Source organism: Artemia franciscana, chromosome 19 (assembly GCF_032884065.1).
Source record: "Artemia franciscana chromosome 19, ASM3288406v1, whole genome shotgun sequence".
Taxonomy (NCBI): domain Eukaryota; kingdom Metazoa; phylum Arthropoda; class Branchiopoda; order Anostraca; family Artemiidae; genus Artemia; species Artemia franciscana.
Window position 1 is genome coordinate 34,366,133 of NC_088881.1, and position 27,862 is coordinate 34,393,994.

General features: G+C 35.3%; 1 protein-coding gene across 4 annotated transcripts in view; it reads left to right on the forward strand.

Annotated features, from left to right (window-relative positions):
- LOC136039600 (protein pellino-like) overlaps positions 1-27,862 on the forward strand; it is an 84,304-nt gene that overhangs the window by 49,102 nt on the left and 7,340 nt on the right. For all 4 annotated transcript variants that reach the window (XM_065723465.1, XM_065723466.1, XM_065723469.1 and 1 more), the window contains exons 5-8: positions 6,029-6,130; positions 13,151-13,396; positions 21,165-21,436; positions 25,917-26,166. In XM_065723465.1, coding sequence (XP_065579537.1) covers positions 6,029-6,130; positions 13,151-13,396; positions 21,165-21,436; positions 25,917-26,166 — 870 coding nt within the window. The remainder of the gene's footprint in view (positions 1-6,028; positions 6,131-13,150; positions 13,397-21,164; positions 21,437-25,916; positions 26,167-27,862) is intronic.

Genomic DNA, 27,862 nt, shown 5'->3' on the forward strand with positions numbered 1-27,862 from the left:
TTTTATTTTGGTCCTTTTGTAAAATTTATGAATTTTTGTATAAGGCCTTTTAAATTACCGTAGCTGAAATGTGACCAAAATTCATTACAATTGTATATTACAGGCTTTCGTTTTTACCTTTAACTTTGGTCCTCTGCAATGAAACACGATAGAAGAATTGGGACAGTTAAAACACTAATGGAAACTTGTTGATGGCCTAACAACTGTTGAAACTTGCGTCAGAAATTTGATAAGCGACCCTATGAGTATCCACAATGAAATTGGAGATAAGGCCCCTGACTTAGACATGACAGTAAACCTCTCTAAGTCCTCAATCGTTTGTTTTCTCAAATCCTCGACTTATTTTCTCAATCCCTTCTAAAATTTCTTAATACTTAATCCCTTCTGAAATTTCTGTGTCCTCCTTTAAATTACTTGGCCTCATAATTTCTTCAAATTTAAAGTGGGATATCCATATTTAAGATATCATCCATAGAGTTAATGTGTCTATCGCCATCATTATGCTCCTAAATAAGTATAGGATTTACTATAACCTAATTGTAATATATAACAAGTATATAATAAGTACTTACTATAAATAATTTACTATAACGTATATCCCGAAATAGAAGTTTTATGTTATTCCGCTATGTTAAGTTGTAACCATTCATTTTAGTTGAGAATACTTTTAGCCTTAAAGGAAGTTCAGATGCATTGGGATATAATAACTGTGATGCAGACAATATCTATTTGCAAACGACTATCACAGGTTGTGAAAGAGCTTGCCTATTCTTGCACCCCCAACTCGCAAAACCTCATTCATTTTGCTCATCTAGGATGCTTTAATCATCAGCATAATCTAAGTCTAGGATAGTTTTACTTCACCGCGTGTGACTTCGTGTTCTCCCATTGCGTGTTCTAATAGAACACATGTTGTCAAAAACCTTATTGCATGTTCTGATCCTCTCCCAATTTACGTGGTGTGCCTCAGGGGACCCTCTTAGGCCCAATTTATTCCTTGTACTGATTTAAACCCTTTGAGCTAAATTTTCCCACAGATATAGCTTTATGCTGATTTAACTGCCTTAGACCCATGTTACAAAAATTTTAGGAGTATCCCAATCGATATTCGATGCTGTTACTAGCGATGAAAATTTTAGCAATTTAATTTCTTAAAATTCCCGCTTGTTTTACTCTTCTTTTTCCCATCCTGAAATGTTGGTTTTAAATTCCCTTTCGCCTTACCCCCTACTATGAAAATATTAAGTTTTATCATCTTAAGTGAAAAAGGATTACCACATTAACGATCCTACAACGTGCAAGTGCCTCCTTCTCCTTCCTTAAACTCCTTAAATAGTTTATATATCGTAAATTACTCTATTAGGAGATTTTCTTCGTGTTTACACACCCATTCCTTGAGTACGCATGCCCTGATTGACATTTTGGTACCTTGATGTATTTTTTGGGCAGAATAGAGGTAGTCTCAAAGATGCCTCTTTCATCTTAGCATTGGCAATTGGATTAAACTTGAGGAAAGGTCAACAAAAATTCACTTAAGTTTTGCCAATAGTGGTCTACATAACCAGACAAATTCGCTTCTCCGTAGTCACATCTCCCTCCCCTCTTATTTCTCGCCTTCCTCATTCTACCTCCTGAGAAATCCTTATTTTTACCCCATCAAAATTTTGCAGAAAGGTATTAGTATGATATGTCAAAATGAATGAATATGAAGATCTCGAATCGATATGAAGATCTCGATCAATATGTGTAGTATTGTTTTGTTAAATTTCTTTAATTTTTATGCCGACCACTTTGTGTGTGAAAAATTTTATTTTTAGTTAATTGTATAGTTTCGTGTTGCTCTTTGTTGTTTCTGTTTATTTTCTTTTTTTTTATTTTTTAAATTCGCTTTGATAGAGCTTGTAAAAGACTTTTTGAAAAAAAAAATCTTATATCGGCAAAAAAAAAAAAGAAAGGAAAAACAACGTATAACTATATCCAGCAGTCAACAAATTGTCAGTACACACCAAATTAATAATATAAAAATAAATAAGGCATCAAAGTCAACGCATTAGTATTAACTGAGTAAAGAGTGATGGGTCTCCCATGAAAAATTTATATGTCAATAGCAGAAGAAACCCCGGTTACTTGGCCTATAAAAATTTTCCTGTTGACCCAGTAGTGTAGCTAACTGCTGGTATTCAGGACATGATACTTTATAAGCTCCTCCCCTCTCTACAGACCCTTAATAATCATATATATATATATATATATATATATGATATATATATATATATATATGTATATATGTATATATATATATATATATATATATATATATATATGATATATATATATATATATATATATATATATATATATATATATATATATATATATATATGATATATATATATATATATATATATATATATATATATATATATATATATATATACATATATATATATATGTATATATGTATATATATATATATATATATATATATATATATATATATATATATATATATATATATATATATATATATATATATATATATATATATATATGATATATATATATATATATGTGTATACATATATATATATATATATATATATATATATATATATATATATATATATATATATATATATATATATATATATATATATATATATATATATATATATATATATATATATATATATATATATATATATATATATATATATATATATATATATATATATATATATATATATATATATATATATATATATATATATATATATATATATATATATATATATATATATATATATATATATATATATATATATATATATATATATATATATATATATATATATATATATATATATATATATATATATATATATATATATATATATATATATATATATATATATATATATATATATATATATAATATATATATATATATATATATATATATATATATATATATATATATATATATATATATATATATATATATATATATATATATATATATATATATATATATATATATATATATATATATATATATATATATATATATATATATATATATATATATATATGACCTACTCGGCGTGAGAATACACTCCAAATAGTAGTAATAATAGGATGTTGTAGAGATATGTAGTAATATATATGTATTGTATATAATATTAAAAAGGAGCTGGGGCAAAACAAAAGAAAAAATAGGACAAAAAGGAACGTAAAACAACAAAATTCCTCCTACGTAAAACAATTACGTAAAATAATACGTAAAACAATAGAAACCTTAACTACAAATTCCTCATATAACAGCAAAATACCAAACGCTATATCCAACAGCGTATACCAACTGTTGTTGTAGAATCAATGCCCAGGGGTTGGGCTCAATTCGTGCAATGATTGCTTCTTCTGGATTCCTATCGACGCAAAACATATCACATGGTTGTCCACGGTGGTAAGCGTAACATGAACTTTGCCTGTTTATAGTATACTAAGCGTAATAAGGGTTAATTTGTAGCCGTAAAAATACACCATAATGGGTTAAGGCACATATATTTAAGGTAAACTATAGCATTGTACAGACGTTAGGTAAACTTCCACTTATATCACGCTATGAGTTGATATTTAAAGAAGCCCCCTTCTATAATGAAGAGCCGCGATTCAAGCATTGAACGTCCGCGAGGAAGGCCCAGATATTCAACGCTCTCCACGAGCTCAACAATTGAAACACCAAGTTTGATGCTTCGACCGGTATCTGCTTTCCGTTGAGCATTATTTTTTTTTGGGGGGGGGGGGGCTTTACTAAAAGAATGAAGAAGAAGGGAATAAGGCATTTGTACATGTATATTTAACACCAATTTAAAAGTCAGTGAAATATTTCAGGGGGTGGGGTATATGTATTTTAATAACAACCCAATGCCAATTTGGGGTGGTATATTGGCGGGAACACCCCAGTAAAACCCTACTTCTGTTTTTCAGCATGGAACTGAAGTTCAGCATAAGCATACGTTTTTTGCAATCAGAAATAATCATCTTCTGGTAATCATAATAAGCGACTCAGCTTATAATGTGGAAATTACATCGTTATTCTGCGACCGTTGCAGATGACTCCCCCACACGGTGTCACGGTGGCATTTTTGTGAATAAATACGAACAATATTTTATTTAGGTTTTTATATACTATATATTTAGGTTATTAAATAGCTAGAAATGATTGGAGAGTGCCATTTTGAATTCTGGATTTATTTCTCCTCTTTGTTTAGGTTATTTGTAATAACAAAGAGCTAATTCGGAAACAACAAAAAACAAACAGATTAGGTACGAGTTATCAGAAATATGATCGAACTAACTAGTGTTATAACTCACATCCAAATTTATTCAATTATTTGTTAAAAAAGCTATAGAGTTGGTCAGAGACCCTGGCACGTAGCGTATATTCCAAGTACCAATAAAAAAAGAAGCAAAACGAGGTACTGCTTCACAAAAAGAAAAAAAACTGCAATAATCAGCCATTGGCTGCAAGAACATGCCGTGAAATAGTTTCGAGGATATATAGAGACAAATATCTGATCCAGAGTGTTGTCCCATAACAGGGTTTTATACAGGACACACAAATCTTAAAGTAAATCCTATCCCTCCCCACAAAGTTGCTGTAATAATCCTGCCTAAAATTGTGACTGCCCACAATTTTGAGGGGGATGTGTTTTAGTGTATCTTGTCAAGGTATATTGAACAAGCACTGCAATTTAAGTTCTGTCTGTCATGAAAATTCCTCAGGGTTCCTCTCTCTTCTCTAGATAAACTCTTTTGCTCCTTCAAGGTCGCTGAAATTTTTTTTTTATATATATGGAGGCGAATTGGATGAAAAATATAAGGTGACCCTGACCTGACCACACATATATATGAAGAAAGCTACAGTCAAAATTAAGGTACAGGAATATGTGAATATACCATCCAACACTGACTTCTGATGACCTACTGATGTATCACGCTTATAAATGTTCCATATCTACATATTTTTATTTACTAGCCAGTGCGTCTGTCACAACAATCATGAAGACGGAACAAAACAATAGGATATACTTTTTTTGAGGACTAGAGAAAAATGTTTGCCCCTTTCTCCTAAACACTAAATTCTAACTCTTCTTACTACCCCCTCCCCTTGAACCAGTAAACATGTGACTAATGGTGCTTTTTGCATTTGGAGGCAATCAGCCTTTTTTGGCTTGCGCCGCGACTAAGTTTGGTGACCCCAACCCTAATAACAGTAAAAATACCCCTCTTTCCCTCCAATAAAAAATTGTTCCTGGAGGTTTCAGCTCATCCAGCCTTGGGACAAAGTAGGGTGCATTTACAACTATGTATAAAATTCGACAAATTATAGTGAGACCAGCTCGCTGTATGCAATCTATAATGAGATATTCTCGCTCGCCTTTAGGCTTCTTTCATAAACAAAGGTAATCTCTTGTGAGTATCCTGAAACCATTTGAATCGTAAAAGTTTTCCAGAGAGGTCGTTACCCGTCGTAGGGCATCACGTAGTCATTTTTGGATTAGCGATTAGCTGGGTGCCGTGGACACTTAGCAATTATATAGGCTAAAGTAATTTACATTATTATTATTATTTAAGAATTAACGACGCTTTTTGACTACTAAGGTCCCTGCGTCGGCCCTGCAGTGCATTCCTGCAGCGTGATTCGGTCTCTGGGTCCCGTATTACCAAGCTAAGGTCAAAGCCACTGCGCCACCACAGGACCTAAAGTAATTTACATCTTTTAAACCCACATGCAATCAAAATTAAAGCAGCGAAAAACATTTAAAAGCTTTCTTCTCCACAATTCAGTACTGCTACACTGATATGTAAGTTAGTGTTGTCAATATGAACATTTCATCTTAAAAATACTGGAAATGATTTTGTTCTTTGTTGCCTTATTGTCATTTGTTATGTTATGTTATGTTTGTTATGTTATATATTTGTTTTGTTAGGTTTCAGCCTTTTCAGCCTTTGTTTATTTCAGCCTTTGTTGTTAAAAGAACAGCACAGTGTTTCATTTACTTTAAGCAGAACGAAAACGGTTGTTGTTGAATATTCTCTGGATGAAGAAACTGACATGTTCCAGGTAAGTAACTTTATTTTGTGTCATGTTTCTAAAGTGATGCTCTGATGTGGCATTTTGCGAATCAGAGTCTATAAGACAAAATTACAAAAATAAGTTTTTATAATGACGAATTGACGAAAACTGCCTTTCCATTGCTCAAACGACAGAGAATCTACTGCCATTATTTCGGTTATATACTCAGCATAAGTGATTTTGAATGTTTCTCATCATTTCAATCGCAGGTTAAAAAGTTTTTCCTTGCCCGACATGCAGGGAGCGGGTTTCTTGTGCAGCTAGTTTAGGTGCTTGTTTTTTCTTCTTCTGTGTCTTCTTTTTGTGTTGTCTTAATAGTTGTGTTGTTGATGATATGATGCCGGTTCCTTGTGAAGCATGCTTTAGCTGCTTTTTTATTCTGCTTCTCTGTCTTTGTCTTTGTTTTTATAGTTGTGTTGTTGTGAGGCTGGATCCTTGTGAAGTCTGCTTTAGCTGCTTATATTTTTCGTCTTCTCCGTCTCTGACTTTTGTTATTTTTATAGTTGTGTTGTTGATGCTGTGATGCTGGATCGTTGTGAAGTATGCTTTAGCTGTTTTTTTTTCTTCTCCATCTTTGTCTTTTCTTGGTTTTATAGTTATGTCGTTGATGACATAATACTGAATCCTTGTGAAATATGCGATAGCTGCTTGTTTTTTTCCCGTATTTTTCTTTTGTTGTCTTTATGGTTGTGTTGTTTATGATGTGATGCTAGTTCCCTGTGAAGTATGCTTTAGCTGATTTTTTCCTTCTTCTTTGTCTTTTGTTGTTTTTATAGTTGTGTTGTTGATGATGCGATGCTGGATCCGTGCGAGGTATGCTTTAGCCGCTTGGTTTTTCGTTCTTCTCCGTCTTTGTCTCTTCTTGTGTTTATAGTTGTTTTGCTGGTGATTTGATGCTGGATCCTTGTGAGGTATGCTTTAGTCGCTTGTTTTTTTTGTTTTCTCTGTCGTTGTCTTTTGTTGTTTTATAGTTGTGCTGTTGATGATATGATGCTGGATTCTTGTGAAAGTATGCTTTAGCTGCTCGTGTTTTTTTTCCTCTTCGTCTTTGTCCTTGGTTGTTTTTATAGTTGTGTTGTTGATGATTTGATGTCGGTTCCTTGTGAAGTATGCTGTAGCTGCTGGTTTTCTTTTCTTCTCCGTCTTTGTCTTTGTCGTTTTCATAGTTGTGCTGTCGATGATGTGATGCTGGATTCTTGTGAAGTATGCTTTAGCTGCTTGTTTTTTTCCTCTTCGTCTTTGTCCTTTGTTGTTTTTATAGTTGTGTTGTTGATGATGTGATACTGGATCCTTGTGAAAAATGCTTTAGATGCTTGTTTTTTCTTCTTTCTGTCTTTGTATTTGGTTGTTTTTATAGTTGCGTTGTTTACGATGTGATAGCGTTTCTTTGTGAACCATGCTTTAGCTGGTTGTTTTTTTTCTGCTCCGTATTTTTCTTTTGTTTTCTTTATAGTTGTGATGTGGATGATGTTATGTTGGATCCTTGTGAAGTATGCTCTAGCTGCTTTTTTTCTTCTCCGTCTTTGTCTTCTGTTGTCTTTGTAGTTGTGTTGTTGGTAATGTAATGCCGGATCCTTGTGAAGCATGCTGTGTCTGTTGGTTTTTTATGGCACTTGGTATTAACCAAGTGACATATAGCAATCGCCAATTCTGTCGGTCTGTCTGTCTGTCGGTCTGTCTGTCTGTCGGTCCTGGTTTTGCTACTTTAGGCACTTCCAGGTAAGCTAGGACGATGAAATTTGGCAGCCATATCAGGGACGGGACCAGCTTAAATTAGAAATAGTCGTTTTCCCAGTTTGACCATCTGGGGGGAGTGGGAGGCCGGTTAATTCGGAAAAAATAGAAAAAATGAAGTATTTTTAACTTATGAATGGGTGATGGGATCTTAATGAAATTTGGTGTTTGGAATGATATTGTGTCTCAGAGCTCTTATTTTAAATTCCGACCGGATCTGATGACATTGGGGGGAGTTGGAGTGGGGAACCTAATATCTTGGAAAACACTTAGAGTGGAGGGATCGGGATGAAACTTGATGGAAAAAATAAGCACAAGTCCCAGATACATGATTGACATAAACGGAACGGATCCGCTCTCTTTGGGATAGTTGGGGGGGGGGGGTTATTTCTGAAAAATTAGAAAAAATGAGGTATTTTTAACTTACGAACGGGTTATCGGATCTCAATGAAATTTGATATTTAGAAGGATATCGTGTCTCAAAGCTCTTGTTTTAAATCCTGACTGGATCTGGTGACGTTGGGGGAAGTTTGGGGTGGGGGAACCTAAAATCATGGTAAACGCTTAGATTGGAGGGATCGGGATGAAACTTGGTGGGAAAAATAAGCAGAAGTCTTACATATGTGATTTACATAATTGGAACGGATCCGATCTATTTGGGGAGGGGGGTTTAATTTAGAAAATTAAGAAAAAATGACGTATTTTTAACTTACGAAGGAGTGATCGGATCTTCATGAAACTTCATATTTAGAAGGACTTCGTAACTCAGATCTCTTATTTTAAATCTCAACCGGATCAAGCGTAATTGGGGGGGGGCAGTTGGAGGAGGAAACCGGAAATCTTAGAAATTACTTAAGCGGTGAGATCAGGATGAAACTAGATGGGAAGAATAAAAAAACTGTCTAAGATACGTGACCGACATAACCGGACCGGATCTGCTCTCTCTGGTGGAATTGGAGGGGGGTAATTTTGAAAATTGAGGTATTTGTAACTTACGAAAGGGTGACCAGATCATAATGAAATTTGATATTTAGAAGGATCTTGTGCTTTAAAGTTCTTATTTAAATTACGAACAGATCCTGTGACGTTGGGGGGGGGAGTTGGAGGGGGAAACCAGAATTCTTGGAAAACGCGAAAATTGGGGTATTTTTATCTTACGAATATATGATCGGACATTAATGAAATTTGATTTTTAGAAAGAATTCATGTCTCAGAGCTCTTATTTCAAATCCCGACCAGATCGTTTGACATTGGGGGGAGTTGGAGGGGGAAATCTTGGAAAAACACTTGGAGTATAGGAATCGGGATGAAGCTTGGTGAATAGAATAAACAAATGTCCTTGATACGTGATTGACAGAATCGTACTGGATTCGCTCTCTTTGGTTGAGTTGGGGGGAGGGGTTCAGTGATTTGGCGAGTTTGGTGCTTCTGGACTTGCTAGGGCGATGAAAATTGATAGGCGTGTCAGGGAGCTGCACAATTTGGCTTGATAAAGTCGTTTTCCCAGATTCGACCATCTGGGGGGCTAAAGGGAGAGGAACAATTAGAAAAAATTAGGTATTTATAACTTGCGAGTGGGTGATCGGATCTTAATAAATTTTGATATTTAGAAGGACATCGTGACTCAGAGCTCTTATTTTAAATTCTGACTGGCATTATGCCTCTTATTTTCCTTTTTAAATCAATCTATTGATTCATAGAATTTTGTTAGAGCTCATACCATATGATCTCTTGGCTCTTAGCTCTTCTCGCCTCGTCACAAGTGCCATATGAGCTCTTAGTTCTTGTTCTTCTTCTCCGTCTTTGTCTTTTGTTGTTTTTGTAGTTATGTTTATGATGATGAGATGCCGGTTCCTTGTGTAGCATGCTTGAACTACTTGTTTTTATTTCTTAAAACAAGAAATAACTTCGTATTTTTCTTTTGTTGTCTTTATAGTTGTGTTCTTGATGATGTGATGCCGGTTCCTTGTGAAGTATGCTTTAGCTGCTTGTTTTTTTCTTCTTCTCCGTATTTGTCTTTTGTTGTCTTTATGGTTGTGTTGATGAAGATATGATGCTGGATCCTTGTGAAGCATGGTTTAGCTGCTTATTTTTCTTCTTCTCTGTCTTCGTCTTTTGTTGTTTTTATAGTTGCGTTGTTGATGATATGATGCTGGATCCTTGTGAAGTATGCTTTTAGTATATCTTTGTCTTTTTTGTTTTTATAGTTGTGTTGTTAATGAATGATACTGGTTTCTCGTTATTTATACTTTAGATGCTTGTTTTTTTCTTCTTCTCCGTCTTTGTCTTTAGTTGTTTTTATAGTTGCTTTAGCTGCTTGTTTTTTTCTGCTTCGTATTTTTATTCTGTTGTCTTTATAGTTGTGTTGTTTATGATGTGATGCCATTTCCTTGTGAAGTATGCTTTAGCTGCTCGTTTTTCTTCTTCTTTTCCTTCTTTGTCTTTTTTTTTATAGTTGTGTTGTTGCTGATGTAATGCTGGATCCTTGTGAAGCGTGCTGTTGGTTTTCTGCTCTGTCCTCTTCTTTTGTTGTCTTTGTTTCTATATTGTTAATGGTGTGATTTGTTTAGTTAATTGAGTCACTGTGTACAGGTAATTTAATCTTCTAGTAGTAGTTATATTTATTCGATTTTTTATTTTAATGTAATGAACATAAAGGAATCAATGTATCTAGTAGTTTGTCAACTTGCAATAAAACCGAGAGAACTATTAGTAGAAACGGCTGTATCCAGGAATTTGCTCGGGGGGGGGGGAGGAGGTTCGGGAATTAAAAAAAAGAATTAAAAACTTATCAAAAATTTGTTGGTGTGTATTTTTGTTTGGCTTAACGAGTCGGAAAAAAAATTTGTGTGATGGGGTCAAATAAACGTTGTCATTCATGAAAGTTGTAACAAAGGAGAAAAGTTTTAAAGTTGTGTTGTGCTAGGTTGTCTTCAGGTCTATGTTTATTTACCTTTAGTTGGGTTCACGGTTTGCCCGTAGAATTCCCCGAGGGCGTCTACTTCAGGGAAGTTAACGTACCAAGGACATTGACAGTTAAATCTAATTATTTGAATTGTTTAAGTGAAAATTTGCACAACCATATATATCTAAAAAAAAATCAGAATGAATTGGGAATACATTTCTTGTGTAGTTAAACAGGATTTGGAAGTAGTGGGTTCCCCCTCCACCCAAAAAAAAACAAACAAACATGGTTGAAAAATCAGCAAAAAAATAAGCTAAAAACATATTTCACCTAGCAGCTTAAACAGGTTTAGCTTTTCTTTGATGGTGTGGTTACTTTTGGGGATAAACAGACTAATAATGTTTAATTTTTATGGATGACATGCTTTTTCAAATTTTATTAATTACTTTGGCCAGTTTATTTTCACTGTTCAACGCGGCAACACTGATGGAAATGTGGTACTGCCCTAAAATTTAGGCAATTATTTTTTGCTTTTTCAGCAATTATTTTTTTCATGAAAAATCAGCAAAAAAATAAGCTAAAAACATATTTCACCAAGCAGCTTAAACAGGTTTAGCTTTTCTTTGATGGTGTGGTTGCTTTTGGGGATAAACAGACTAATAATGTTTAATTTTTATGGATGCCATGCGTTGTCAAATTATATTAATTACTTTGGCCAGTTTATTTTCATTGTTCAACGCGGCAACACTGATGGAAATGTGGTACTGCCCTAAAATTTAGGCAATTATTTTTTGCCTTTTCAGCAATTATTTTTTTCCTGAAAAATCAGCAAAAAATTAAGCTAAAAACATATTCCACCAAGCAGCTTAAACAGATTTAGCTTTTCTCTGATGGTGTGGTTGCTTTTGGGGATAAACAGACTAATAATGTTTAATTTTTATGGATGACATGCGTTGTCAAATTATATTAATTAATTCGGCCAATTTATTTTCACTGTTCAACGCGGCAACACTGACTGAAATTTGGTACTGCCCTAAAATTTAAAAATTCTAAAGCAACCAAAAGATAAATCTTAGAAAATTGTGATTTTCAGGCATGAATAGACCTAAAATGCGCCCAGGGAATATCAAACCTATTGGGATTAGGATGGAGAAAGAGCGTGCGGAGCTGCGTTGACTTCAGTCGGCTTGGTGCTGCAGTGAGTTGATAGTAGTGGTAGTATTGCATATTAATGTGTATAAACTTAGCTATATATTTTTATAGCCTACTACTCGAACGAAAACCATGTTTTCATGTTCTTGTAATTAGTTTATATCCTTACATGAAAAAAGAAGAATGCTTGGCCTATAAAGGAATTTTGAAGTCCTTTTTTAGTGTTGACTTGAGTTTTCTGCTTTGGCTAGCAAACGACAACGCTGGCTACAACGGCAAGTAAACCATTGTTTGCCCTATCAGAACTTCGTATGTTACATTAATGAAAAAAAAAAGCAATTCGTCTTTTGGGGGACTGTGCTAATTTTAGGGATACATTCATTTGTTATTCAGCCAGTTTAAAATTTTGTAGGCTGCTTAGTTAGGGGATCACCTGTTACCAATATAGATGTACCAATGTTTGAATGGTGTTCCACAAGTTTATTTCGTGGATATTCTACTAGGATATTCTTCTTCTTCGTGGATATTCTTCTTCTCCTTCTTCTTCTAGTTTATATATTCTACTAGTTCTGAATATAATTCTTATCGCACCAGGAAAGCCGATAAGCTAGTACATGAGAAGAAAAATACAATGAGGTCGGCCCTGCGTTGTTTGCATTGGTTTCTTCATTCAAAAGTTTCAAAAGGTCAAAAAGTATCAGAATGTCAAAGAGTTTCAAAAGGTCAAAAAGTTTCTCCTTAATCGAAATCCAGGTTGAGAGCCGTTTTCTTGTGAATATCTTTTTTTTTGTTATTTGGTTATATAATTTAATTAATTAATGTAGCCTCTTGTACACAGGTTATTTTAAATTCAAGTTGTGGCCAGTGGTGTCGTTGGGAGGGGGGACTGTTACCCCCTAATAATTGGAGAAAAAGCTATTATATAGCCAATGCCCCTTGACTCTCCTAATGTGAATCCCTCTTGCCCCTCCCTCAATGAAAATGCTGGAGATACGACCCTGATAGTGACTATACTTATTTCATTAATTTTTTATTTAGTGAACTTATAAAATTAAAGGAATCCAACTCTCTAAAGAAACAACAACAATGTTGTAAATTGTAAAAAATACGGAATTTTTTCCAAAAATCTCTTTTGTTGACTTTTCACAAGTCTCTCTAGTATTTTTAAATGCCTGTTAGTGGTACATCCCCGTACTCATCATTTACTCGTTTTTCAGATTGGCAGATCTTCAGAGCCACCTATAGATTTTGTAGTTACAGATATCGTACCAGGAAATAAACAGAAGCTGAATATACACGGAGGAGTCACTCCATCTATAACACAAAGTAATTCACAGTCAGGAAGACTGCCACAGTCCACAATATCCAGGTTTGCATGCCGAATTCTTGTGGAGCGAAAGCCGCCGTATAAAGCGCGATTATATGCGGCTGGCTTTGATTCTAATAGGAAGATAGTGCTTGGAGTGAGTCATTTTCTTCTTTTCTGTTTTTTTTTTTTTTTTTATTCATATTCATCTATAGTACTTTTGTAGCTCATACTTCTTTTTTTCAACTTTTTTTTATAGCCTTTTTTTCAAATTTTAATTGAAATTTACTGTAAAATCCAAGAAGAAATAGAAAAAATTGAATTATTTAAACATAAATTATCCTTAAAAATTGTGTAATATTTCACATAACTTTGACAAAGTACTATGGATCTTTTGGAAAAGTAATAATTTATTTAAGTTTAATTTTTTTTAGGTTTGTGAATTTTCGTTTTATTTGTTTCAAAATTATAAAGTTTTTTAGATAAAACAATTTTTTCTATTTTATTCTTCTTCTTCTATACAACCATTGTAGCTAATGCTTATTTCTTTTTTCCTCTATACCTTTTCAAAGACTTTAATTTAAATTTATATGGAATTATTTTAAACATGAATTATGCTAAAAAAAAATATGTTTATATATTGCGCAACTTCGACAAAGTTACTACGAATCTTTCTAGAAATGATTATTTAAATTTGTTCGGTTTTAGGTTTGTTGATATTATTTTGCTTGTTTCAAAATTTTGAAGTTTTTAGGCAGTACGACATTTTCGTCAGCGTTGCCATGTTAAATCCTGAAAACTAATAACCAACAGTAAATGTGTGGAATATTTGGTTTTGTGTTCAGACAGTATTGCCTTCTTCTCGAAAATATTGGCTAAATTGGAGATTTGGAGAGCAAGCTCAGATCTGGAGATCTCAGATTTGATAACGTTATTGTTAAAGGAAAAAAGTTTGTGCAAATCTTGTGAAAATGGCTTTACCTGAGAAATAAATGGCTTTACCTCAGAGAAACAGAGAATTTACTCTTAAAAGAAGTCGTGACTTAAGAAGTTTTCATTCTTTTACTGGATTCAAATTTCACACAAAAGAACCAATCAGGATTTGCCTTCCTTTCATTTGCTCAAAATTTAACATAACAGCCATTACTAAAGAGGGCTGTTTTTTATTTTAAAATTTTAATTTTAATTATTTTAAGGGCTATTTTAGAGAGCTGTCTTTAGTCATTACTAAAGAGGGCTGTTTAGCATTCCTTTCTGACATATACTTAAGAAAAAACTTGTTTGACTGGCGGAATTACGACACAAAAATAAACAACTAGAATTGAAGCAAGCTCTGTAACATGGCAGTATAGGATATAGTATATAGTATAGTTAAATATGAATGATGTAGTTTTGTTTCTTTACCTCTTTGACCTTACTGTCAGTAGATTCAAACAACCAAATGTTTCTTCAGACCCAAACTAGTTACAACTCCAATTAACCATATTAACATGCAAGTAAATAAGCAATTATTTATGTTTTAAAAAATTAGTTTTCTAGTTTTAGACAAACCATATGATGCAATCACGTAATGATTAAGTTGGTATGTATAATGCTAGAATTTATGTGTTTGGCCGTGCAAATTAGAAATTCGGCCAAGACATGTACTCTTCGATTTGGCCGACTCAAGACTTGGCCGACATGTCGGCCAAGAAATGCACGCTTCGATTTCAACCCTCTCTGCCCTGTGAGCAACCCTGTGATACCCCTCTTCTTCTTGCCTTGTGAAGATTGTATCGTTAGTGCATATAAGTCTGGTCGTTATGGAGACGAGTAACCAGAGTTTTTTTTTCATTGGATTGGGGGTAAAGTTTTTCAAAATAAATGTCTTGAGCCAATCTCGTTCAGTTTTTGTGGGGAGGAGGGGTCGAATCAATTTTGTTGTTAAATCAGCTTCAAGGGCCTGTGAATTCAGTAAGAATATAAAATATTTTCGAGTGAGAAAACAAAATGATGCAACTCTTTCTTCTTTCAGTCGTTATTTCAGTCTTTCAGTCGTTATTTGGGCGACCGTGTGTCGTATATTTTGAAAATCTTGAATCTTGAAAAAATTGGGTTTGAGGACAGGCTCAAGATAGATCTACTAATACCGAAGAGTAACTAACTAAGTTAAGGCAAGAATAATTTATATTAATTAGTTTTGAAAAAAAAAAAAAAAAACATTTGAAAAGATACATACATTTGAAAGAAAAATAAACAAAAAGAAAAATAAATATTGAAAATAAACACGCCTTGTTAACAAATTATAGGAAAAACAAGATATGCGATGAAAGTGAAGAAAAACGAAAGTTATGGGCAAGGGTGACACAAGGAAAATCTTGATACTACTCGTCTTTTTCAGTCATGGGTTAGTAGTAGTGAATGCTACCAATAAAAGCTTGCATGTTTAGTTTTGCATGTTTAGTGTACCTTGGTGTATGGTGAAAAATAACGAAAACCATTCCTGAAGATGAGAGTTTAATGAGTGAATATAATTTGTCATTATCATGACAGTTTAATGAGTAAACAAAACAATTTCGTTTAGTTTCTTGTTTAATGGGCTGCTGTTTACTACTCACTCTAGCACCAAGCCACAGGAGGCCAACTCAGCTACGTACGCCCCTCCTCCATCTAAGTTATTCACAGCTTCAATGTGTGTCTCATCCCATGAAGTTCCAATTTCGAACTGGTCCCAACCGCATTCGTGGACGACCTGCTTTCCGCTCAGCTCTAGATGGAAGTCGAAAAAGAAAAATATTTGTCAATCTGTCATTCTTCATCCGTGAAACGTGTTTTACCATTTAATTTCTTCTTTTTTAGCCATAGGAAGCGGGAACGGAGGCAATTCCTCTGGAAAATATTTAACAAATCTTCCTGAGGCCTTCTGGCTACCTCTGGAAAACATACAATAAGTGCTTCTTCATCTTTTCGATCAACCATGTTTCAGATCCATTCTTAACGATTATCAATACTATATCTTTTTTTGTATATGTAACTTATGTAATTCCTGAGAGGGTGTAAAGAGGGATGCTTTGAATAGAGGGAGATGGAGGAGGAACGTGCGTTACTGTGTTAGCCTTAGGTGGCTTGGTGCTGCTGTGAGTCGTTAATAGTGGTAGTAGTTTATAGACAAAATATTCTACTTTCAATATTCAATATTTTTGTTGTAGATATTATTTTCTTTTTAGAATATTTTTTTACTTTAAGATATATTCTAACTTTTAATATTCTATTTTTGGTTTGCAGACCTATTGTCCTAGGCTTCCAAGCTTTTTTCATCTCTGGAAAAACATCCCGGGCCTTGGCTATTCTACTTTTTACATCTTCACTGTATCTTAATAGATAATGCCACTTATGTATATTAAGCTTGTTGTTTGATGTACGGTTAGTAAACGGGCACTTTAAACTATCCGCAGATAATTTCTCAGGAAAACATCTAACAAATTCTTCTCCATATTCCGGAGCGACCACCGTGCAGAACCATGCTTGACTACTGTATCTTCGAGTATTCTTGTCTTGGTTCGCAGATTCATCTTCCTATTCTTCCAAACCTTTTTCAACTATGAAAAGACACCCTAGGTCTTGGCTATTCTACTTTTACATCTTAACTGTATCTTAAAAGATACAGTCTAGATAAAGATAATATGAAAAAAACTTCGTTTTCTTAAAGAGTTAAAGAGGCTGCGTCCCAAAGTCGAACCTTAAAACGTACAGGAATTAGAAGAGGCAGTTGGGGGGCTGCCGCCCCCCAAACCCCCAGCTTTTAAAGACTCTTTTGTACAGGTTTTTTGTTTTTTTGCTAACCCCCAGCTCTTGGCTTCGGAAAGGCCCTCTTTTAATTAACAAAAAATTGAAATGAATGAATAATGGAATAACTTCGAAAAATGTTAAACACAAGAGGACAGGAGAACCATTGCGCCGAAACTAGTAAATAGTAACAATGAAGTCCCCCCACAAAAAAAAACCTGTACAAAAGAGTCTTTAAAAGCTGGGGGGTTTGGGGGGCGGCAGCCCCCCAACTGCCTCTTCTAATTCCTGTACGTTTTAAGGTTCGACTTTGGGACGCAGCCTCTTTAACTCTTTAAGAAAACGAAGTTTTTTTCATATTATTTCTGTACGTTTTTCTAGAATCCATGGTGGATGTAATTTAATAATTCCTGTACTCCTCGTACAGGAATTAGGAGAGGAACTTGGGTGGCTGCCGCCCCCCCCCCCGCTTTTAAATCATTGTATAAAATAGAAAAAAATTAGGACTATAAGAAGACTATTAGGAAAGGCAAACCCCCCGCTTTTAAAGACTCTTTTGTACAGGTTTAATTTTTTTTCATATTAATTCTGTACGTTTTTCTACAATCCATAGTGGATGTAATTTAATAATTCCTGTACTCCTCGTACAGGAGTACTCCTCGTACAGGAATTAGGAGAGGAACCCCCCCCCCTCCCCCCCGCTTTTAAATCATTGTATAATATAGAAAAAAATAGATAGAATGACCGAAATGTTTCTTTTGCTCATAAGAAGCTAATATTCTGTTATCTCTCAAATGATAAGCTGTCCAGGTGTTATCAAAATTTTTTTGATGTTGTGAAAAAAACCGCCCGTAAGGGACTTGAACCCTTGACCCGAGGAATAAAAGTCTCACGCTCTACCAACTGAGCTAATATCCTGCATGTGTGTAAATATAACTTCTCAATAGCTTTTAAAAATTTCAAATTAACATGGGCTCTTATGGAGAGAAATCCGTTAATTAAATAGCTAATGGGTGGTTTCTGGAAAACAGGGAAGGAGTTATCGGATCGAGCTGAAATTTCGCGGATAAGCTCCTGGGCCGTAGGGGACCTTAACTTGTGAATTTCAGCCCGATCGGACAACGTTAAAAGGGGTGGGGGGGTTGGAGGGTCGAAACTTTCGGGGGGTTAAGATTTTCCTACGAAACTTTCCAGGAAAATTACTCGGAGAATTCCGCATCGAATGAGTCTTCGTACACCCAGATCCGATGTCGGATGTGACCTGTAGGCGTCTAGGAAAAAAAAGTAAATGAATTTTAAGTGGCTATGCGTGGTTTCTGGAAAACAGGGAAGGAGTTATCGGATCAAGCTGAAATTTCGCGGATAAGCTCCTGGGCTCTAGGGGACCTTAACTTGTGAATTTCAGCCCGATCGGACAACGTTAAAGGGGGGCTTGGGTTGACAGGTCGAAACTTTCGGCCAGATTTTCCCCATGAAGGAAAAGTTGGAGGGGGATGAAATTTTGCAGGTTTCTTAGTTGGAGCTCGGGCTACGAAATGCATCCCTCCCCATCCGTCTGCGACCACTGGAACGAAGATCGCTTAACATTGTCGTGTGTCGCCTCTTTATAGAGGCACGAGTGTGCCTCCTTGATTAGTCTAGGCGTCTTAGTTTTTTTTTGGTATAAATTATCAAACCTGTTCTTGTACCCTGAACTCTCAAAACCTGCAAAGATTCGCTCATTTTACTAATATTTTTATCTAGGGCACTCAAATAACCCGTATAATTTAGGTCTAGGAGAATTCTAGTATCCCATTTGGTTCCATGCTCTCCCATAGCCTTTGCCGTGTTCCTTAGGACAAATTCCATCAAAATGATTCATATAAACGGGGATAGAACATAACTGTGCTTTTAATTCAATACGGATCAAGCTAGACTCACATCCTATCCTAACCGCAGCAATATTGTTCTTGTATGTAGAACTTTCTATAACCTTCTATAACTATAACCTTCTATAACCTTCATAACTTATACTATAACTTAACTATAACCTTCATGCTCTTATTACAAATGACAAATAATTTATTGCAGAATATCAAAATAAATGCTCGTAATATATAAAACTATAAATGAAAGTGAGTTGTGAAATATTGTCGGAATGATTTCCTGTATCGCTCTACTGCTCCGGGGGTGTATGGCTGTAGCTTGTTGCGGTGCCGGGTGTCGTGCTGGCTGTATGTAATATTCGGTGGTAGGATATCACGATGCTTCTGTGATGAGAGAGGGCCATGTCCGAAGCCCATTAGAACTTCGTGCCTCTTTGTTTCAAGCGAACACATACAACGTAGAGACAATAGGGAAAATTTTTTTTCGAGACAGTGGAATTTATTTCTGTAGATATTTCGGCCCTATGTCCAAGGGCCGTCTTCAGCACAATACAAGAATAAGAGAGAAACTATGTATACATATATAAAAGAACTTACATTAAATTGTGAGGATTAAAACTGAATAATTAAAAACACTTTTTAAAACTTTTTTTAAAAATAGCCCTAGCATCCTTACTTCAACAAAGTTCAATCAGGACTGGCGAAAAGAATGAAATGAGAATATAAGCTCATTGAAACTAAAGAGAATAAAATGATTAGATGCAATTTCTTAAACCTAATCTTAAAGGCCTTTTCGGGTAAAAAATCTGGAACTCCATTCCAGCTCAAATCCGTGATCATTCCGTGGCAAAGGACTGTTTAAGAAGTTGTTGAAAAACTGTCTAAATGTTAAATGTGTGTGTGTGAGTGGGGGGGGGGGGGCTTCGTTTTCTTTTTTTTGTCTGATGAGTTAGTTTTAGACGGTTTTGTGTCCGTTTGTGTACTATTTACAGTGCTGCAGTATACCACTAGGTATATGCGCGGTCAGTCAAGCAGTGTATATATATGTTTGCGTTTAAATAAAAACGTTCTATTTTTTCATTCTAGTATGTCTTTGCTAGGTTTGGTCTGTAAAACTCTAGGAAAATCTGTTTTACACAATGCGATACTAGGGTATATTTAAGTTAATTTCATAAACCAAATTGGACTGCCATTACAAAGAATAAAATCCAGAGAAAAGAAAACGAGAATGGGGTCTTGACTAGACAGATCTTGTCTAATACCTAACAAGAATATTGTTTTTTTTGTTAGTCATGGGTTTTGGTGAGTGGCTAGCTTTTGAGTTAGGTTTTTTGGCTATTAAAGTTTTTAATCCTGTTATTTTTTTTAAATCTGTACTTTGTTTGATTTTTTTTCGTTTTTTTCTTCTAATTTGGTTTTTTTTGCTTTCCGTGTTTGTCTTTTTATTTTTATCTGGTTTTGTTTCGTTCCCATTTTTGCTTATAAAGTGTGAACATGTTTCTTTGAAACTTTTTCTAATAGTGCTGAAGAAAGGAAGCGGTTGTCCTCCCGAAATCTAAGTTTTGTTTCGTCCAGTATTTTCGTCGGCTTTATAAAGCCCTATCCTTTTTTTGCTAGGTCTATCTTAAAAAAATAACAGATTGTACTATTTCGACTGGTCATGGTACTCGCTGCGTCGAAGTTAGCTCTGTCTTTAAATTGAATTTTGTTTTTGCTCAACTCTGGCAGAGGATAGCCAATATAAATTATCTGTATTTGCTTGATTTTTATTTTTTAATTTTACCCAAGCTAAATATATAGTGTGTATTATTTGAAATGAACACAATTGATGTACTTACTCCTCTGCTGATATTCTAGGTAATATAATCTAAACAAAATCATTTTAATATTTTAGTTAATAACACAGTATAAATATTAAACAGTAGCGAAAATTTGGTTCAGAAATGGGACGTATCTCTGTGTGTAGAAAGGGAATATGCAGCTCAATAGGTCTTCCATAATTCCATCGTAATGTGTTAAAAACCTGTCATTGCGCTTGCGGAAAGGCGGAGTCATGAATAAAGGTGTACAACTTATGTTTCCCAAAAATCTTTCATGGAGACAATTTTTGCTACTGTTTAATATTTATACTTTGGTTAATAAACATAATACAATTGTTAAACATAATATTAATCTGAACTAATGTAGACTAAACCAACGTATATGCAAAATGGAGTCAGCATGAAAAACAAGTTGCTGCTAAAAAGTCCACTTACCAAAAGACCACTTATCATGAAAAAAAAATTGATCTTCTAGGAAAAGGCGACGAAATGGGAGACAGAAACTGGGGAAATGGATGGGCTTACAACAAATGGCATTCTTCTAATGCATCCCCATGGCTCATTTTTGGCACAGAATTCTGGAATGTGCAGTGCTGGAATGTGGCGAGAGGTATCAGTTGGTGGTACCCTCTTCTCCCTAAGGGAATCTCGCTCCTCTGCAAACCGAGGTGAAAGGATTCTTGGTGAAAGTAATGAACTTAAAGACGGGTCTCTGATTGATCTTTGTGGTACAACGTTACTTTGGAGGTAATTTTAAGCTTTTTGTTCTTAAAACCTTCTTTGTCGGAGCTTTTTTTTCTCGAAAATCCTATTTAAAAAAAAAAATTATAGTTTTTCTTTAACAATGATGCTGCTTTTAATGCCACATACGCATCCTCGATCAAAATATGTGGATACGTATCCTCTGTCCAAAAAAAACCCAGACATTTCGCAGATATTTCTAAGTTTTTAAAATGATAATCGTCAAGTGCCTGGCAAAATTAGAGTTATACGTGGGAATTTACTGATCTCTTCTAGAAGAAAGTTTCGCTGAGGCTAGGGGTTACTGGTTTCTAATGCGTGTAGTTTCTTGGGTGCCTCTTGCAACTAAGTCGTAATTGATACTTGATTAGTCTTTCTCTTGTTGATACACCATATGGTTAGGGGGGGGGGGGGGGTTGACCCTATAGATTTTTGGACCCCTCTCCTATCCCACCAGGTTTATTTAATTCATTATTTGGTATTTTTATTGGAAAAATAAAAAATCCCCCCCCTCAAAATTTTGGAAAATACTTTAGTTTGTATCTTTGTTGAAAAAAATTGCCTCCTGCCCCTGCATTTTTATGGCACTTGGTATTAACCAAGTGACATATAGCAGTCGCCAATTCTGTCGGTCTGTCGGTCCCGGTTTTGCTACTTTAGGCACTTCCAGGTAAGCTAGGACGATGAAATTTCGCAAGCGTATCAGGGACCGGACCAGATTAAATTAGAAATAGTCGTTTTCCCGATTTGACCATCTGGGGGGGAGTGGGGGCCCGGTTAATTCGCAAAAAATAGAAAAAATGAAGTATTTTTAACTTATCAGCGGGTGATTGGATCTTAATGAAATTTGATGTTTGGAATGATATTGTGTCTCACAGCTCTTATTTTAAATCCCGACCTGATCTGACGACATTGGGGGGAGTTGGAGGGGGAAAACCTAAAGTCCCGGTTTTGCTACTTTAGGCACTTCCAGGTAAGCTAGGACGATGAAATTTGGCAAGCGTATCAGGGACCGGACCAGATTAAATTAGAAATAGCCGTTTTCCCGATTTGACCATCTGGGGGGGGGGGGAGGAGTAGGGACCGGTTAATTCGGAAAAAATAGAAAAAATGAAGTATTTTTAACTTATGAGCGGGTGATTGGATCTTAATGAAATTTGATGTTTGGAATGATATTGTGTCTCAGAGCTCTTATTTTAAATCCCGACTGGGTCTGATGACATTGAGGGGAGTTGGAGGGGGGAAAAGTAAAATCTTGGAAAACACTTAGAGTAGAGGGATCGGGATGAAACTTGATGGGAAAAATAAGCGCAAGTCCCAGATACATGATTGACATAATCGGAACTGATTTGCTCTCTTTGGGGTAGTTGGGGGGGGGGGGAGTAATTCTTAAAAATTAGAAAAATGAGGTATTTTCAACTTACGAACGGGTGATCGGATCTCAATGAAATTTGATGTTTAGAAGGATATCGTGTCTTAGAGCTCTTATTTTAAATCCCGACCGGATCTGGTGATGCGGACGGGGAGTTGGGAGGGGGAAACCTAAAACTTGGAAAACACTTAGAGTGGAGGGATCGGGATGAAACATGGTGGGAAAAATAAACACAAGTCCTAGATAGATGATTGACATAGACGGAACGGATTCGCTCTCTTTTGGGTAGTTGGGGGGGGGGTATTTCTGGAAAAAAATGAGGTATTTTTAACTTACGAACGGGTGATCGGATCTCAATGAAATTTGATATTTAGAAGGATATCGTGGCTCAGAGCTCTTATTTTAAACCCGACCGGATCTGGTGACATTGGGGGGGGGGGAGTTGGGAGGGAGAAACCTAAAAATTGGAAAACACTTAGAGTGGAGGGATCGGGATGAAACTTGGTGGGGAAAAAAACACGAGTCCTAGATACATGATTGACATAACCAGAACGGATCCGCTCTCTTTGGGGTAGTTGGGGGGGGGGGGGGGTTAATTCTGAAAAATTAGAAAAAATGAGGTATTTTTAACTTACGAACGGGTGATTGGATCTCCATGAAACTTGATTTTTAGAAGGATATCGTGTCTCAAAGCTCTTATTTTAAATCCTGACCGGATCTGGTGACATTGGGGGAAGTTTGGGGTGGGGAGACCTAAAATGATGGAAAACGCTTAGATTGGAGGGATTGGGATGAAACTTGGTTGGAAAAATAAGCAGAAGTCTTGCATACGTGATTTACATAATTGGAACGGATCCGCTCAATTGCAGGGGGGGGGGGGGGAATTCTGAAAAATAAGAAAAATGACGTATTTTTAACTTACGAAGGAGTGATCGGATCTTCATGAAACTTCATATTTAGAAGGACCTCGTAACTCCGATATCTTATTTTAAATCTCAACCGGATCAAGCGTAATTGGGGGGGGGGGTAGTTGGGGGGACCGGAAATCTTAGAAAATACTTAAAGCGGTGAGATCAGGATGAAACTGGATGGGAAGAATAGAAACCTGTCTAAGATACGTGACTGACATAACTGGACCGGATCTGCTCTCTTTGGTGGAATTGGGGGGGGGGGGGTAATTTTGAAAATTGAGGTATTTGTAACTTACGAAAGGGTGACCAGATCTTAATGAAATTTGATATTTAGAAGGATCTTGTGCTTTAAAGTTCTAATTTCAAATTCCGACCAGATCCTGTGACATTCGGGGGAGTTGGAGGGGGGAACCGGAATTCTTGGAAAACATGAAAATTGGAGTATTTATATCTTACGAATAGATGATCGGATCGTAATGAAATTTGATTTTAGAAGGAATTCATGTCTCAGAGCTCTTATTTCAAATCCCGACCAGATCTTTTGACATTGTGGGGATTTGGAGGGGGAAATCTTGAAAAAACACTTGGAGTGTAGGAATCGGGATGAAGCTTGGTGGATAGAATAAACAAATGTCCTTGATACGTGATTGACAGAATCGTATTGGATTCACTCTCTTTGGGGGAGTTGGGGGGAGGGGTTCAGTGATTTGGCGAGTTCGGTGCTTCTGGACGTGCTAGGGCGATGAAAATTGGTAGGCGTGTCAGGGAGCTGCACAATTTGACTTGATAAAGTCGTTTTCCCAGATTCGACCATCTGGGGGGCAAAAGGGAGAGGAAAAATTAGAAAAAATTAGGTATTTATAACTTACGAGTGGGTGATCGGATCTTAATGAATTTTGATATTTAGAAGGACTTTGTGACTCAGAGCTCTTATTTTAAATCTTGACCGGCATTAAGCCTCTTATTTTCCTTTTTAAATCAATCTATTGATTCATAGAATTTTGTTAGAGCTCATACCATATGATCTCTTGGCTCTTAGCTCTTCTCGCCTCGTCACAAGTGCCATATGAGCTCTTAGCTCTTGTTCTGAATTGCCACTGCCATTCCACCATTGGTTTTACTTAACCGCCTCGAGAAGATAATTGATAAAACGTCACAAAGATTAAAGTCTAATGACTACTTGTCTTTCTTTTCCTTCTTTCTTTTCCTAGCCCCTTTCTTTTCCTTCGTCCCTTAGGTCCCTATGGTTGTTGTGATATAGGCCTACTTTTTTTTGTCTTTGAAGTGTTTTTAGTGTTAAGATTGTGATGTCTTCTTTATCGAGCTGCACCGTTGTGTTTTCCTTTATTTTATTTTAAATAGGTAATAAATATTTATCTCATATTTTCTGGAGGCTGGAGGAAGTTAGCGGATCCATAATTGCATATTAGACACTGATTTCATTATTCAATCTATAAATACTATTTGAAAGTTTCCTTTTTAGTTTACTATCAAGAGTTGGGGGAAGGACTCTCCAATTTTCTGGTAGTCACTTACATATGGTTCAAAAAACATTTTGAGACTTCTATGGGATTTTAATTGGTTATGGTTTATGATTAATTGGTTAATTGGTAAATGGCCAATTGGTTATGATTTTAATTGGTCATGGTTTATGGTTAATTGGCTTATGGGATTTTAACCTTCTGCGCAACTTCCTTGATGAGCCCAAAATTAATAAGATCTGCAAGAGAAGTTAGAAATGTGGTGTGTTATATAATAATTATTGCAAATGTGGAGGAAATGTGCGTTTAAGAAAATTAGTTTGTAACTAGTTTTCAAGTTTGTAATTTAAGTTTGTAATTAATTATTAATGTAACCAATTAGTTGTAACTGATAAACAGTTTGATGCGGCTCGTCGATATATAAGAAACGCTCTTTTCGAAAAGAAGAACGAAGTTTAAAATTCTATATTAAGTAACACGTCGCCTTTTGGCTACCGTTGGCATCGAGTAAGCGAAAGCCATCTTTTTAATACGGGAGATATATCTGCACTTTCAGTGGAGCTTCGACCCATCAGAATGTGTACAAAGGATCTTCTTCTTGAAATATTGAAAAAAGGAATAAGAACGCACTACCCCTATTTTGCCCCTCCTGGAAATTATGATAGACAAAAATGATGCATTCTCTTTCTTCCTAAAATTAATTTCCCACTATTTTCTTTTAGGTCAGCAGAGGGAATGCAAAATAGTCCTAGTACTGAGGCAATAGAAAAACTAGTAGATTCATTAAATGCTTGCCGGCCACAATGCCCTGTGGGGTTGAATACCCTAGTGTTACCGCGACGAGGCGGTGGGACCTTAAAAGACCAGGAAAATCAACCTTACGTGTATTTGAACTGTGGCCATGTACAAGGATCGCATGAATGGGGTGTTGGCCAGAATCCAAAAGAGAGGAAATGCCCTATCTGTATGAAGGTAAATACTAGGTTTTACTTAGTGGACTATTCTTCCTCTTCAAGTTAAAGTCCATCTGTATATAAAAGAGAGCTAAGTTTGAAAGTTAGCCATGCACAGGGGCGTCAATTTCACGGAAAAGTTGGGTGGGGCAAGGCTTTTTCTCTTATAAGCTCAAAAAAATATATTATTCAGAATCTAAGGGAGTAGGGTAATTTTGATGTTTTATTTTCAATTTTCTTCTGATAAAAATACCTTATCTAACATTTTGAAAATTTATGGGGAGGCACAAAAACATTTAGCACCCTCTTCTTTATTGGCATCCCTTGTATTTCATAGAACAATAACATTTTAACCCCCCACCTCAACCCAAAAACATCTGAGGATTTTTTTTTTTGGCATTTTCATTGGGAAAAATAACAAAATTGCCGCCATTCAAGACTCGCATGAATGGGGTGCCGGTCAAATTTCAAATGAGAGAAAACACCCAATTTGTATACATGTAACGACAAATGTTGCGTAGAGCGTTGTTGTTCCTCACCGAGTTAATGTTCATATATGTATAAAAGAGGGCTATCTTTTGAAGTTCATAAGGTGGTAAGGGGATAAGGCTTTTTTAATATTTTAAAATAAATGCACCAACAAATGAAGAATTCAAAATGTAGGATAGGAGATTTTTTTTTTTAATATACCTCATTAGCGCCCCTGACCATGCATAGGGGATGAGGTTCATGGTATAAGCTCCTAACTTTAAGCAGATGAAACTCAACTAGAATTGGTATTCCGTATTGGTTTCTGAGAAAATTTAAGAACAATTTGCAAGAATGAAGCCAAGTGAATTGGCTTGTATGGCTCTTAAAGGAGATAAGATTTTTTGATGTTTTCAATAGAAATTTCTTTAATATCTCAGCTAAAAGACTTACATCATGAATGTACCGGAAAATTTTAATTCGAATTTAAATATTTAAATTCTTACGGACTAAACGGCTGTCAAATGTAACTAATTAGTTGCACGTTTTATATGTCCACGGTTCAGTCTGGCAATGCTGACGATAATTCGGTGTTACCCTAAAAAACTAATAGTTTTTAATTACCCAAAGAAAATTCCTAGGAAATTTCAGAATCGATTGTTAAAAAATACTTCTTACAGGGATTTAATTTTTTACTTTTTTTGTGGAGAAAATTATATATTTTATTCTGTTTCGTGTACTTTTTCCCCATTTTGTAGGGACTAGGGTTTTATGAATCGTAAAAGAGGCAAGGAGCATATTTTTATGACTAAGAAAATAGAACGTCTATAATATTTCAGCTAAAGGATTAACATCATGAATGTCCTGATAAAAAACTGAATTTGGATTTAATATTTGAATTTTTTACGGACTATTTGGTTATCAAACTTGCCGAATTAGATTTGCCTATTTGTTCTCACGTTTCAATGTGGCAGCACTGACGAAAGGGTGGTGATGCTCTAAAAACTTTGTGAATTTTAAAACACCTAAACAAAAATCTTAGGAAATCCCCCAATCATTTGCTAAAGAATACTTGTTACAGGGGTATGATTGTAATTTTCTTGTGGGGGAAAGGGGACCAGAAAAATGGTTTTCTGTATTTCATGTACCTTTTCCCTTTTTTGCAGGGACTACTGAGATTTATGAATATTAAAGAGTCATGGCGCATATTTTAAGATTTAGGACGAAAATATAACAGATCAAAATAG